Source organism: Balaenoptera physalus (assembly GCF_965194825.1).
Source record: "Balaenoptera physalus genome assembly, chromosome: 13".
NCBI classification, from domain to species: Eukaryota; Metazoa; Chordata; class Mammalia; order Artiodactyla; family Balaenopteridae; genus Balaenoptera; species Balaenoptera physalus.
Window position 1 is genome coordinate 3,583,098 of NC_138892.1, and position 12,573 is coordinate 3,595,670.

A 12,573-nucleotide genomic window follows, 5' to 3' on the forward strand; every position below is an offset into this window, starting at 1 on the left:
GATCCCCTCCACGCAAATCTGCATAAACTCCTGGGTTCCCAGAAAACCTGGGGAGCCTGCCTGGCCAGGTGGCCACAGACAGGGGACCTGACACCTACGGCCAGCCCAGCAGGGACAGCAGCTGAGGGACTTCTGGCTCCCTTTCACCGACTCGGGAGCTTTGTCTGGTGAGGGGCCGGGCCCAGTGAGGGGCTTGCACCTTGCCTCATGGATCTTTTCGAGAGCAAAAGTCATCCCCCCGGAGTTCACTGGGGCCGTTAGGAGATGCTTATTTATATGCAGTGCGGAGCACAGAGACAGCGCTCGGTGGATCTCCGCCTCCCAGCCCTCGGTTCTTCCATGTCTGAGCCTATCGTGCGACCATCAGAAAAGCACCTCCTTTGACCTGTGGCCACAGTTGTCAGGAACTGGGTGACCTCCTTGCCTGAGAAACAGCAAGCTCTGCTGTGATCTGTTTTAAGGTGACCAGTTGGTTCTGACCCTTGTTAAAAATCTTTTCTTTTTACTACTCCCCAAATAAAAAGAGCCCGTCCCCACAGGCCAGTATTTTCTTGGATAACTGAACACATGAAGGACTCAGAGCTGCAGGTGGCTCTGTGTTTGAGCCCTGGAGAAGGACCTGAGGCTGCCACGAAGATGCAGTGACGCACTGGCTGCTAATTGCTCCTTTTTTCTTTAGAGATGTAAAAGAAACTCTGTATTTTTAATATAGGAAAATAGGACAGCAAAAATACAGGGAGAATTAGCCATTTGCGTGTATTTTGGCTTTCTTCCTGTCTTTCTTAGCAGTAACACGGCAGCAGCAAACTTTGTGGAATGTTCCCCTCCCACACGTCTGTATGCATTTAACCCCACAAGGGAGGTGACGTTTTTACTCCATATTACAGCTGAATCTGGCGCGGGGGGCGGGGGGAGTCATGTGACTTTCCTAAGCGGGGTCAGGATGTGACCTCTTGGCCTTTGGGAGGTGATGCTCATTAGAGGCTGTGGTTACTGCTGTCCCCTGTCCCCTGCCAGCCTTAGGCCCTCACCCGCATTGGTGTGACAACCAGCCCAGCATCAGGGACTCTGCAAAGGGGCTCAGGTCCACTCTTCCAAATGACCCTGGAGGTGGGAGCTGTGAACTGAGCCGCTCTCTAGGAGAGGCTGCCCAGCTCAGCGGTGCGTCCCCTGCCCCAGGTCACTGGCAGGTGGGGCAGTGAGGAGCACCTGCCCCCTCAGCCAGAGATGTCTGCCCTACCTGGTGGCCCGTAAGTGGCCCACCTGGTGGCCCGGTCAGGCTTGCATGCAGCAGTTTGCTGCCCACACCCTAAGGGGTTGCTGTGTCCCTCCTAGGATGTAGGTGTCCCATGTCTTAAAGGAAAAGGGTCAAGAAGGCCTGGGCTTAAGTCTTAATGTTAAACTCAATAAATAAATCTGCTTACAGCTTAATCTGGGGGAACTCTGGGCTTCTCCTGTCAATTTCATTGACTGAAGATGGTGGAATGACTTCCTTTTTTAAAAAACTTTATTGAAGTATAGTTGATTTACAATGTTGTGTTTAATTTCTGCTGTACAGCAAAGTGATTCAGTTATACATATATATTCTTTTTCGTATTTTTTCCATTATGGTTTATCCCAGGACATTGAATATCGTTTTCCCTGTGCTCTACAGTAGGACCTTGTGGCCCATCCATTCTATATATAATAGTTTGCATCTGCTAACCCCAAACTCCCAATCCATCCCTCCCCCAACCTCCTCCCCCTTGGCAACCACAAGTCTATTCTTATGTCTGTGAGTCTGTTTCTGTTTCATAGATAGGTTCATTTGTGTCATATTTTAGATTCCACATATAAGTGATATCATATGGTGTTTGTTTTTGTCTGACTCACTTCACTTAGTATGGTAATCTCTAGGTCCATCCATGTTGCTGCAAATGGCATTATTTCATCCTTTTCGTGGCTGCATAATATTCCATTTTATATATATATATATATATATATATATATATATATATATATATATACATATACCATATCTTCTTTATCCATTCATCTGTCGATGGACGTTTTGGTTGCTTCCATGTCTTGGCTATTGTGAATAGTGCTGCTATGAACATAGGGGTGCATGTATCTTTTTGAATTATAGTTTTGTCCAGATATATGCCCAGGAGTGGGATTGCTGGGATCATATGGTAATTCTATTTTTAGTTTTCTGAGGAACCTCCATACTGTTCTCCATAGTGGCTGCACCAACTTACATTCCCACCAACAGTGTAGGAGGGTTCCCTTTTCTCCACACCCTCTCCAGCATTTGTTATTTGTAGACTGTTTAATGATGGCCATTCTGACCAGTGTGAGGTGGTACCTCACTGTAGTTTTGATTTGCATTTCTCTGATAATTAGCGATGATGAGCATCTTTTCATGTGCCTCTTGGCCATCTGTGTGTCTTCTTTGGAGAAATGTCTATTTAGGTCTTCTGCCCATTTTTCGATTGGGTTGCTTGTTTTTTGTTGTTGAGTTGTATGAGCTGTCTGTATATTTTGGAAATTAAGCCCTTGAGCCCTTGTCAGTCTCATCGTTTGCAAATATTTTTTCCCATTGAATGACTTTTTTTTTACATTAATTTAATTTATTTATTTATTTTTGGCTGCGTTGGGTCTTCGTTGCTGCGCGCGGGCTTTCTCTAGTTGTGGCGAGCAGGGGCTACTCTTCTTGCGGTGCGCGGGCTTCTCATTGCGGTGGCTTCTCTTGTTGCAGAGCATGGGCTCTAGGCATGTGGGCTTCAGTAGTTGTGGCACATGGGCTCAGTAGTTGTGGCTCGCGGGCTCTAGAGCGCAGGCTCAGTAGTTGTGGTGCACGGGCTTAGTTGCTCCGTGGCATGTGGGATCTTCCCGGACCAGGGCTCGAACCTATGTCCCCTGCATTGGCAGGTGGATTCTCAACCACTGAGCGACCAGGGAAGCCCTGGAATGACTTCTTGATGCTGCTGAAGAGGCCCCAACCCCCCATGGAAAATGCAGGCAAGGGGATGAACCACTTCCCGGCCCTGGGCGGCTTGCCGCGGCTCCACACCGAGGGGAAGTCCAGTTCCCACTGGACAAGCCATTTTGTCCATATGGAGACTTCAAGTCCTGTGCCGAGTTCCAAAGCTGTCTGGCAGTTCCACTGCCCTGGAGGAGCCGGACTGGTCAGTGTAGCCTTTGCAGCGTGGCAGATCGGGGTGCAGGTAAACCCGATGTGGTGGGTGGTGCCCGTTCCTTGTGCCGTGATGTGCTGTCTCGGGGCCTGGGATGCCGTGTGAGTGGGCAGGCGAGATCCTCGCTGAAGACACTTCATTGGGGGGGAGTGGGGCAAGTTGAGATGTAAGTGCCCCCGGAACAATCAGAAGGGGCGAGGGGTTGGCAGTTGGTTGGAGTGTCAGGAAAAATCTGCCACGTCCCTTAATTTGTCTTTCCTACATTCCTTCTCTGCTCCTTGCCTGGGTGGCATGGGGGGTGAATCCCTTCCCATAAGAGATGTGGACTTACATCTGTTGCATCATGGCGTCCAAAGCACCTGTGTGGAGGCCTGATCAGCGAGCGGGGGGTCTGGAAGCAGGGGTCTGAGAGAGGCCGTGGCCTGCCTGGGGAGCAGGAGGGGATTCACACGTGAATGTTACAGACGGGGAAGCTGAGGATCTGAGTCTCCACTAGAACATTCTGTGACCTGCCCTCAAGTGGGAACGCCCCTCCCGGGCCCCTCCTGGGCCCCCCGGGGACGCAGTACCTTGATCTGCTGTTTGAGTTCCAGCACAGTCCTTGTGGAAGGCTCCTTGGGAATTTGGTTTGGATCCTGGAAGCGTGTGTGTCTGGATGTCTTTTCCTCTTATCTCTTAGCTTCAAAGAGACACCACGCCTGCTTCGGAGGGGGGTCTCATCACCTCTGTGCCAGGACCAGCGGGGTGTCTCACCCACATTTCTTGGTGCGGCTGTCAGCCCGTGGGCTGCATTCAGCTAGCCCACCCGTCGGGTCCGAACCTCACAGTACACGTTCAAGGCTGCCTTTGGACTCTTTGTGACATTCCTCAAGCCCAGCCATGTGTGAATTCTTTGATACGAATGTTGGTTAATCATTTCTGACACAGAGTGTGAATCCATTTTGTTCCCAAGACTTGCCCCTCCTGGTGTCTGGTTTCGAGGCCCCCCCTACGCCTCCTTCCCCTGCATCCAGCATTTGAAACTGAACCCCCATCTGCCTCCCCCATGAGGAATTGTCTGCAGCAGGTTAAAAGGCTGTAGAAATGTGAGCGCTTCGTAAGGACCAAGCGCTTTTGTGCTCACAAACAATCCCCACGGGCTGCTCTGGAGCCTCTAAATGGAAACACCGGGAGAGGGGCTGCACAGGGAGAAGAAATAAGCTGGAGGGAAATAAAAAGGGCCGGCCCGCAAGTGATGACTTTGGGCGGATTCGCCGAGAGCCAGGAACCCAGATCTGGACAGATTTGCAAAGAAAGCTTGTTGTTTTGGTTCCCCCGAAGCACACACGGGGCCCTTCAGGGTTTTTCTCAGGTGGCTGCAGGGATGGGCATGGCAGGTGTGTCCTCGGTGGCCCCGGTTCCGCCTGCCCCGTGGCAGGTTCCGCTCAGGGCATCCTGTGCACGCGGAGCGGTGTCGGCGGGCCCTGCCGGCTGGCCTGTGCCTCCATTTCTTGGATCTTGTGCCGGCTTTGCTCGGCCCCTGGGTGTCCACGCCGGGCTGCTACAGGGCGGGGCTGGGGGTGAGTGGGGGCAGGGGTCCCCCGGCCGGGATGAGGAGGTACAGGGACTCGGGCCTTCGCCCATCCTGTGCCCAGTGCCCCTCTAACTCGAGAATTGAAACGATCCTCATATACTGCCATGTGGCCCCTTTATTCCCAGGCTGTCTTCTTCTTTTGTGCAAACTTAAAAATTCATCTTAGAAATATGAAGGAGCAGTTCATCTCGTCTTGCTTTTTATTCTTCGTTCCTCCCCACCCATGCCCACAGAGCCTCACGGGCCTTCTCGTCACCAGCCCCAGATCCCCCCCTCAGCGGGCTCACCTCCCTCCCCTCTTGCAGACACGCGGGGTGGACGTGCGGACCTGAGCCGCACGCCGTCGACATCTCCCGATTCTCCTGATTCCTTTCCCGCCCGGCCTCCGTCCCACCTGCCGGCCATCCAGCTGTGCTTTGTCTTCCCTCCACAAAAACGGATGAGCTGAACCCAGATCAAAAACACCTGCTGGGGTCTTCGTCCCTGCCCCCCGAGTCAGGCTGGCTGTGTCATCACACGCACGCCTCCCGACCCTGACGGAGAACGTTCACTGCTCTTTTTTTTTTTTTAATTAATTAATTAATTAATTAATTTTTGGCTGTGTTGGCTCTTCGTTTCTGTGCAAGGGCTTCCTCTAGTTGTGGCAAGCGGGGGCCACTCTTCATCGCGGTGCGCAGGCCTCTCACTATCGCGGCCTCTCCTGTTGCGGAGCACAGGCTCCAGACGCGCAGGCTCAGTAATTGTGGCTCACGGGCCCAGTTGCTCCGCGGCATGTGGGATCTTCCCGGACCAGGGCTCGAACCCGTGTCCCCTGCATTGGCAGGCAGGTTCTCAACCACTGAGCCACCAGGGAAGCCCTTCACTGCTCTTTTTGCCTGTTCTTGCTTGTGAGTCTTGACAGGAAGGCAGTGGGATGAGTTTATCCCCATTTTACAGATAAAGATGGGGAAGGAGTTTCTCAAATGTCCAGGTAGAAAGTGGCCGGGGGCATTGTGAATGGAGGATGCCCATCCAATTTTTTTTTTTTTTTGAGGTGAAATTCTCATAAAATTAACCACGTAAAATGAATAATTTAGTGCATTCACAATATTGTGCAACCAACCACCTCTATCTATTGATAGATCTGAGATACTTTCATCACCCTAAATGGAATCTCTGTGCCCATTAGCAGTCCCTCCCAATTCCCCCACCACCCGAGCCCCTGGAAATCACTCATCTACTTTCTGTCTATGTATTTGCCTATTCTGGACACGTCATATAAATTGCATGATACAACACGTGACCTTTTGTGACAGGCTTCTTTCACTTGGCATGATGTTTTGGAGGTTCAGCCACATTGTAGAAATACCAGTATTTCGTTCCTTTTTATGGCTGAATAATAATCTATTCCACTGAATGGATTTACCACATTCTGTTTACCCGTTCATTTGTTGATGGACTTTTGGGTTGTTTCACCTTTTAGCTATGGTGACTAGTGCTACTATGAACATTTGTGAACAAGTTTTTGAGTCCCTGTGTTCAGTTCTCGGGGTCTATGCCTGGGAGTGGGGTCCTGGGTCATGTGGTGGGCCTGGTTATCTCTCTGAGGACCCCCGTCCGTGTATCCTGAGTCACCTGCAGCCTTGTCTCCTGTTACCTACGGCCTTTGCCCGTGCTCCCTTCTTGTTCTCCTGGTGATCCTGACCACACGGGGACATTTGGCGTGTGGTTAAGCTCGTTCTGGGGCAGCGTGAGCGGGGGTGGGGCAGCAGGGCGCTCTGCAGAGCCAGAAACCGGCCCTCGGACGTCGTTCCTTCTCCCCAGTACCTCCCTGTGCGTCTCTCCTGCTGGTCCTTTTAGTTCTCACTCTAAGAATGCTTGGTTCTGTGGTCCAAAGGGCCGTCTCTTTTGACCCAGTGGCTGGTGGATCTGGGAGCAGGAATCGAGAAGCAGGCGTTGGGCGATGTTTGTTTTCCCAAAAGTCATGCTTGCTGCTTTAATGCAGTAACGCCAGACTCTGAAATCTGTCTTACCAGCGGGCTGTCTCAAGTCAGTAAGTGCTGCTCTAAATACAAATGCTGATTTTTTTTTTTTTGTCTTTCGCCTCCAATTTTCCTCGCTGTTTCTGCTTGAATCCCGTGGCTCTGAGTGGCTCTGAGCTGTTGATTATGAGGTGCCATTTACAACAACTGCAGTTGTGTAAACAGCAACTTCGTTTCAGTAAAGGCTCCCAAGTATAAATGCTGTTTATGTCCTTCCTCTGGAAGGCTCACACCCATCCCCAGAAACGTAAATTTTGAGTTGTAAAGATAATACGGGGCTCGCACAGCTCAGGGACGGTTCTTTCCCCCGGATCGCACCTAATACTTAAGCGTCCCGTAATGAGCACTTGGACGTGTTCTCTAATGCGGGCTGCTATTACAGAGGGAGAAAACAGATTATTTTTTATACTTATCTAACTGTTGCTTAACCAACGGTGAAATCTTTAAGGATATAGCTTGGCCGACCTTGTGATCTCATCAACTGACGTAAAAGAAAATGGAAAGGATTATCCGTGAGCTGGAATGTCAGGAGGCAGGGTAAAAGCCTTCCTCGGATTTACCTGAGAAGGGTTTGAGGGAGACTCCTGTGTCTGATGTTGATGTCACCCTCCAAGTCCCTGTAACACAGAGAGGATGGGTATTCTAACATTAAATCCTTATCCTGTACACAGAGAGACTGAGATACAGTGATAGCCTTGTCCAGGTCAGATGGTTGGCCAAGGGGAAGCAGAAGGCCCAGGTGGGGTTGCCAGGTACAGTGGTGCAGGCTGTGCACTGCACAACTCCAGGGCACACCGCCAGGGTGAGTGAGGCCTCCTGAAGTCACACACCTTGGCTGCCTGGCTGAGCTCCCGTTACCAAAAGCTCCACGTCCTGCCTTTCAGCCCAGGGTCCTCAATCAAATGGATACTTCCTTGTTCCTGTTAAAAAACTGATGGTTTGGAATGAATTGTGCAGTTGTTATTTCCCTGTTAAAAGACCTTGAGGATGATTTAATTAAATTCCCTATGTTTTTACAACTCCCTGTTTCTAATATTATTATAAAGAAGCATCAAATTGCATCAAGCTATAAACTCGACCTGACCCCAGAGCTGTCACGTGGAGGCACTAGGCCCTTGTTTGTACGGGTGATGGGAGGGCCCTGCTGGGACTGGGAGAAAGTGTTCTCTCCGTGGGGAGGAAGGGGGCCACTGCGTGTTGGGTGCGGATGGTGAGGCTTGGTGGCCCTTCACGTGCACCATCTGGGTTAACCAACAGGCCACCTCACAGAATGCGGGTCTTGTCATCTAGGTCGTACAGATGGGGAAGGAAGTCCAGGGGCCTGGCTGAGCCCGAGCCCGCCCTCTGCAGGTCTGGAACACTGAGCCTGTCCCACATTACGTGGCCGGTGCGAACAGGCTCCACGTCCCCTGCTAGAAGGAGGCTGAGGGCTGTCTGGGCAGATGTGCCCGGTGTCCTCAAAGGGCGGCCAGGAGACTGGTGAGGGATGCCCGCGACGGGCGGGCTGCCTGGGGAGAAAGGGTCGACCCCTGGATGCGAACCACAGCCTCCTTAAGAGGGGAACCTGCTTCTTCCAGAAGTGGGCAGGCTGCACCCTGTGTCGCTGATCCCAGAGGGATTCTCGTAACCAGCCCTGGGCAGGGAGACTGAGTGCATGAGAACCGCAGGGACATCTGGCGGGTGTAGGGGGGAAGCTGGGGGGCGGGGGAGGCTTGGTCTGGGGGCAGAAAGGGTGGTCGACCTCGGGCCAGCAAAAGGGACTGCAGGGTCATCCCTGGGTGAGGAAGGGCGTGAGCCCAGGGGTGACTGTGCGCACCGGGGGTCGCCAGCTTCCCGGCCCAGTTGGGGAGCACCGCGCTGGGTGGGGGAGGCGGGGGGCTGTCTGCAGGCCGGGCAGTCTGCACCCCAGGAGCCCGGAGTGGGCAGGAGCCTGGTGAGGCGGTGCGTGGACAGGGTCTGGCCCGTGCTTGGACTCACAGGCAGAATCGGGTATTCAGAAGGAGGGGTCCTGGGGCTTTGGTGTCGGCTGCTGTAACAAAATCCACAAACTGGGGGGCTTAAAACAGCAGAAATGTATTCTCTCCCAGTTCGGAAATGAAGGTGTCTGCAGGGCTGCGCTCCCCGAGGGCTCTAGGGAAGGATCCTTCTCGTCTCGTGCAGATTCTGGGGGTGCTGGCATCCTTGGCTTGTGGCAGCATCACTCCGGTCTCTGCCTCAGTTGTCCCATGATGTCTCTCTGTGTCTCTGTCTCTGTGTCTTTCTTATAAGGACACCAGTCACATTGGATTAGGGTCCATCCTACTGCGATATGGCCTCATCCTAACCAGTTACATCTGCAAGACGCCTATTTCCAAATAAGGTCACATTCTGAGGTTCTGGGAAGGACATAAATTTGGGGGGCTCACTGTTAATCCAGTACAGCTGGTTTGGGGACTAATTCAACATGAGGCCAGGGGGCCTCTCACCCTCCACGGGTCGGGGGACGTGTGCAGGGGCCGGGGAATCAGTCGGGGACGCTGGTGGGAGAACACGCTGATGCTTCCGTGCTTTCTCTTCCCACAGCCCAACATCGGCCGCCTGGGCCTGCCCCACGGGCCGTCTGGAGAGAAAGTGGCCGTGGTGACTGTGGACGACTGTGACACGGCCGTGGCCGTGCGCTTTGGCAGCTTCGTTGGGAACTACAGCTGTGCCGCTCAGGGCACTCAGAGTGGCTCTAAAAAGTGAGTGTCCCAGGAGACGGGCCCTGGTGTCCACCCCCCATGGCCGCTGCTCCAAAAGGGGTCGCCCAGGTCAGGACCTCGACACAGGGCACTCTGGACCCAGTGCTCTGGCAGCCCCAATCTGGGCTGGAGTCACATTCCCTCCCCTTCCCTCCAACACGTTAGAACCTTCTAGAATAAGTCCCCTTAGCATCATCTGCCAAAGTAGTGGCCAGGTCATCCCCAGGGTTGTGACGGCCGGCTTGCTGACCCCAGAAGCCATCCCCAGCCCTGTCTCCACAGGGTCCCTGACTTTGTTCCAGTAAGTGCTGGTCCCTGTGATTCCATGTTCAGTCAGTAATCCCCTCCACTAGATCAGAGTGGCCATGTCACCACGTGGATCTGGAGGTCCCCAGGGCCCATCCTAACTCGGGTCAGAGAAATGCTGACATGGATGTTTGTAATGCCAGCTTCAAATCTCAGAGCAAAGGTTCATGCTGGACTCATCCCTGATTGTGTTTTGGTGGGATGTTTAATAAGCTTAGAAGAACCTGGTGTCTACAGTTCAAAGAACCTGGCCTACCAGTTAGAAGAGCCTGGTCTGTCCTGAGCATCTGGTGTGAAATACACCTTTGTCATCAGATTCCCCGCAGCTGTGATGCAGGTGGGATGCGCCCATCTTACTGATGGGACAGCCGTGCCCTGGAGCGGTTCAGCTCCTTGCCCAAGGCCATGCCAATGCTCCTGCAGAGCCAGGGTTCTAGTTTGCTGTGACCGCCCCTCAAGGCCATTAGAAGCCAGAGGAAGGTGGTGTCCTGTTTTGGTGTGGACCGGCCCGGCCAGCAGTCAGGACTCGGGCGGTCACCCAAAACCTCCAGTTGGTCGGGAGCTGACACAGGGGGCAGAGAGGCTGCAAGCCAGTGGTGGCACCGGAAGTAGAATCTGACACGTGTGTTTGGGCCTGTTGGCCACCTGCTTCCCTGGCCTCTGCACCCGTTGGATTATTGACGGTCAGGATGACGAGCGTGCCCTGCAGCAGAGGCCCCTGGGACGTTACAGCAGCGCCGGGGCTCCTCTTGCCGCCCGGCCATCCAGAGGTTGGTGTCGCCTCCACAGGTCCCTGGATCTGACAGGCCCCCTGCTCCTGGGGGGCGTCCCCAACCTGCCCGAAGACTTCCCGGTGCAGAACCGGCAGTTTGTGGGCTGCATGCGGAACCTGTCCATCGACGGCAGGAACGTGGACATGGCCGGCTTCATCGCCAACAATGGCACCAGGGCAGGTACGGCAGGATGCCCGGGGAATCGTGGGGCTGCGGCGGCCACGCGGGAGGGGCCCCCTCCACATCCTGGGGGACTGAGCCGTGTGCGCCCAGCTGCTCTCGGGTCTGGGGTCCTGCAGCGTTGGAGCGGTGGTGAAGCTGTGGGCGGGCCTGCCGCTGACCCGGACACGCAACCCCAGGGTCTTGAGCCGGTCACCAGACGATCCCACGAGCCAGAGGGTGGGATGGCCCAGAGGCCCAAGGTCTCTGGACATGGGCAGTGCATTCCATGCCATGTCAGGTCTTAGGTTCTGACAGCCCCAGAGGGTCCGAGGCCTGCCCGCCTTCCTCCGGCTGTGTCCACAGGGAGTGTTTCCCCAGCACGTGGGTCGGAGCTAGGAAACAGGGACAGTCCCCCTGAGTCACGCTCTGCCTCTGTTTCCCGCTCTGAGAGCACGCCACGCCCTCTGTTTCCAGGCTGCGCTGCTCAGAGGAACTTCTGCGATGGGACCTGGTGTCAGAACGGGGGCACCTGTGTCAGCGGCTGGAACACGTACCTGTGTGAGTGCCCGCTCCGCTTCGGTGGGAAGAACTGCGAGCAAGGTGAGGGCCTGGTGCCGTGGGTGCTGGGTGCCCAGGGCCGCCAGCCGCTGGTGGCACGTGTGTCCCCAGGCCTGGGTCCTGGTGGGGAGCGGGCTGGTGGGGGCACCAGGGTGGGTGATGTCAGAGCAGAGGCTGGGGGTCCTGGACGGGTCTGCAGGGCACAGCCCCTCGTCTGAGCAGGGCCAGTGTAAGGTTGGGAGTCCATGAGGGTCAGAGAAGCGAGGTGCGGCCTGGCGGGGCCTCCCGGTGGCTTTGTGCCTCCTCACGGGCACCCTGAGGCCTGAAGGGCCAGTTCCCCGGGGCCAGTGCCCCCGTGCCCCTTCTCAGCGTCCCAGGGGCTCCTCCAGCTGCCTGCTTCCCCGCTGGATTGCGTTGTGGGCATCAAAGCCTGGGCCTCTCCCCTGACCCCACCCCTGTAGTTGTAGACACTGGCAGGTTTTAAACAATTCATTCATTCATTTTGAAGCAACATAGTGTTAAATAACTGTCATCATTGAAAAATCACTGATGCGCTTTAAGGTAAACCAAAAGGGGGAGATTGAGGCCAGATAAGCTTGGGCGAGCTCCCTGGATCCACCTTGGAGATGCCCGGAGCTCATTAGCGAGTCAACGGCCAGGAGAAGTCCTGCCTGGAGCCACTCACTGGCCTGCAACCCACGGCCTCTCCGTAGAAGTCAGACGCTCCTCACCTCGGCCCGTGTGCCCCACAGGATGGGCTGGGGGTCCGAGTGTGACTTTTTCGGGGGGTGGGGACCACAGCTTTCCTGAGATTCTCTAAGGAGTCATTGAAGCAGAAATAGGTGGAACCTGTGACAGAGTGTTCTGGAGGAGAGCAAAGTTCGTTCCATCAGTGCAGGTGAAAGGGGTGGAGCCAGCGGGCAGCTTACCTGTGCTGGGCGGTCCACCTGCCCAGGGCTGTTAGTGATGGAGCTGAGACACGTGACGTGGAATTGTATTACATCCCCAGTCCTTGCTTGGGACACAGTTACCGGCCAGGGCCTGCTTTTTCGTTCTTGTTTTTGTTTTTTTAAATATGTATTTATTTATTTGGCTGCGTCAGGTCTTGTTGAGAACACAGGATTTTCGTTGCCGTGTGCTGGATCTTTTAGTTGCGGCATGCGGACTCTTTAGTTGCAGCATGTGGGATCTAGTTCCCCGACCAGGGATCGAACCTGGGCGCCCTACATTGGGAGTGCAGTGTCTTAGCCACTGGACCACCAGGGAAGTCCCAGGGCCCGA

The 12,573-nt window shown here is 54.5% G+C and overlaps 1 protein-coding gene and 1 long non-coding RNA gene across 5 annotated transcripts in view; one reads left to right on the forward strand and one right to left on the reverse strand.

Moving 5' to 3' along the window:
* Window positions 1–4,519, reverse strand: part of LOC309641769 — a 6,664-nt gene extending 2,145 nt beyond the window's left edge. The window contains exons 1-2 of the long non-coding RNA XR_014252763.1: window positions 3,749–4,519; window positions 1–3,605 (exon numbers count right to left, since the gene is read on the reverse strand). The exon at window positions 1–3,605 is cut by the window's left edge and continues 2,145 nt beyond it. This is a non-coding gene — a long non-coding RNA (uncharacterized lncRNA). The remainder of the gene's footprint in view (window positions 3,606–3,748) is intronic.
* The window catches only part of CELSR1 (cadherin EGF LAG seven-pass G-type receptor 1), a 150,428-nt gene that overhangs the window by 95,383 nt on the left and 42,472 nt on the right, over window positions 1–12,573 (forward strand). For all 4 annotated transcript variants that reach the window (XM_082422193.1, XM_082422190.1, XM_082422191.1 and 1 more), the window contains exons 6-8: window positions 9,336–9,493; window positions 10,589–10,752; window positions 11,209–11,334. In XM_082422193.1, coding sequence (XP_082278319.1) covers window positions 9,336–9,493; window positions 10,589–10,752; window positions 11,209–11,334 — 448 coding nt within the window. The remainder of the gene's footprint in view (window positions 1–9,335; window positions 9,494–10,588; window positions 10,753–11,208; window positions 11,335–12,573) is intronic.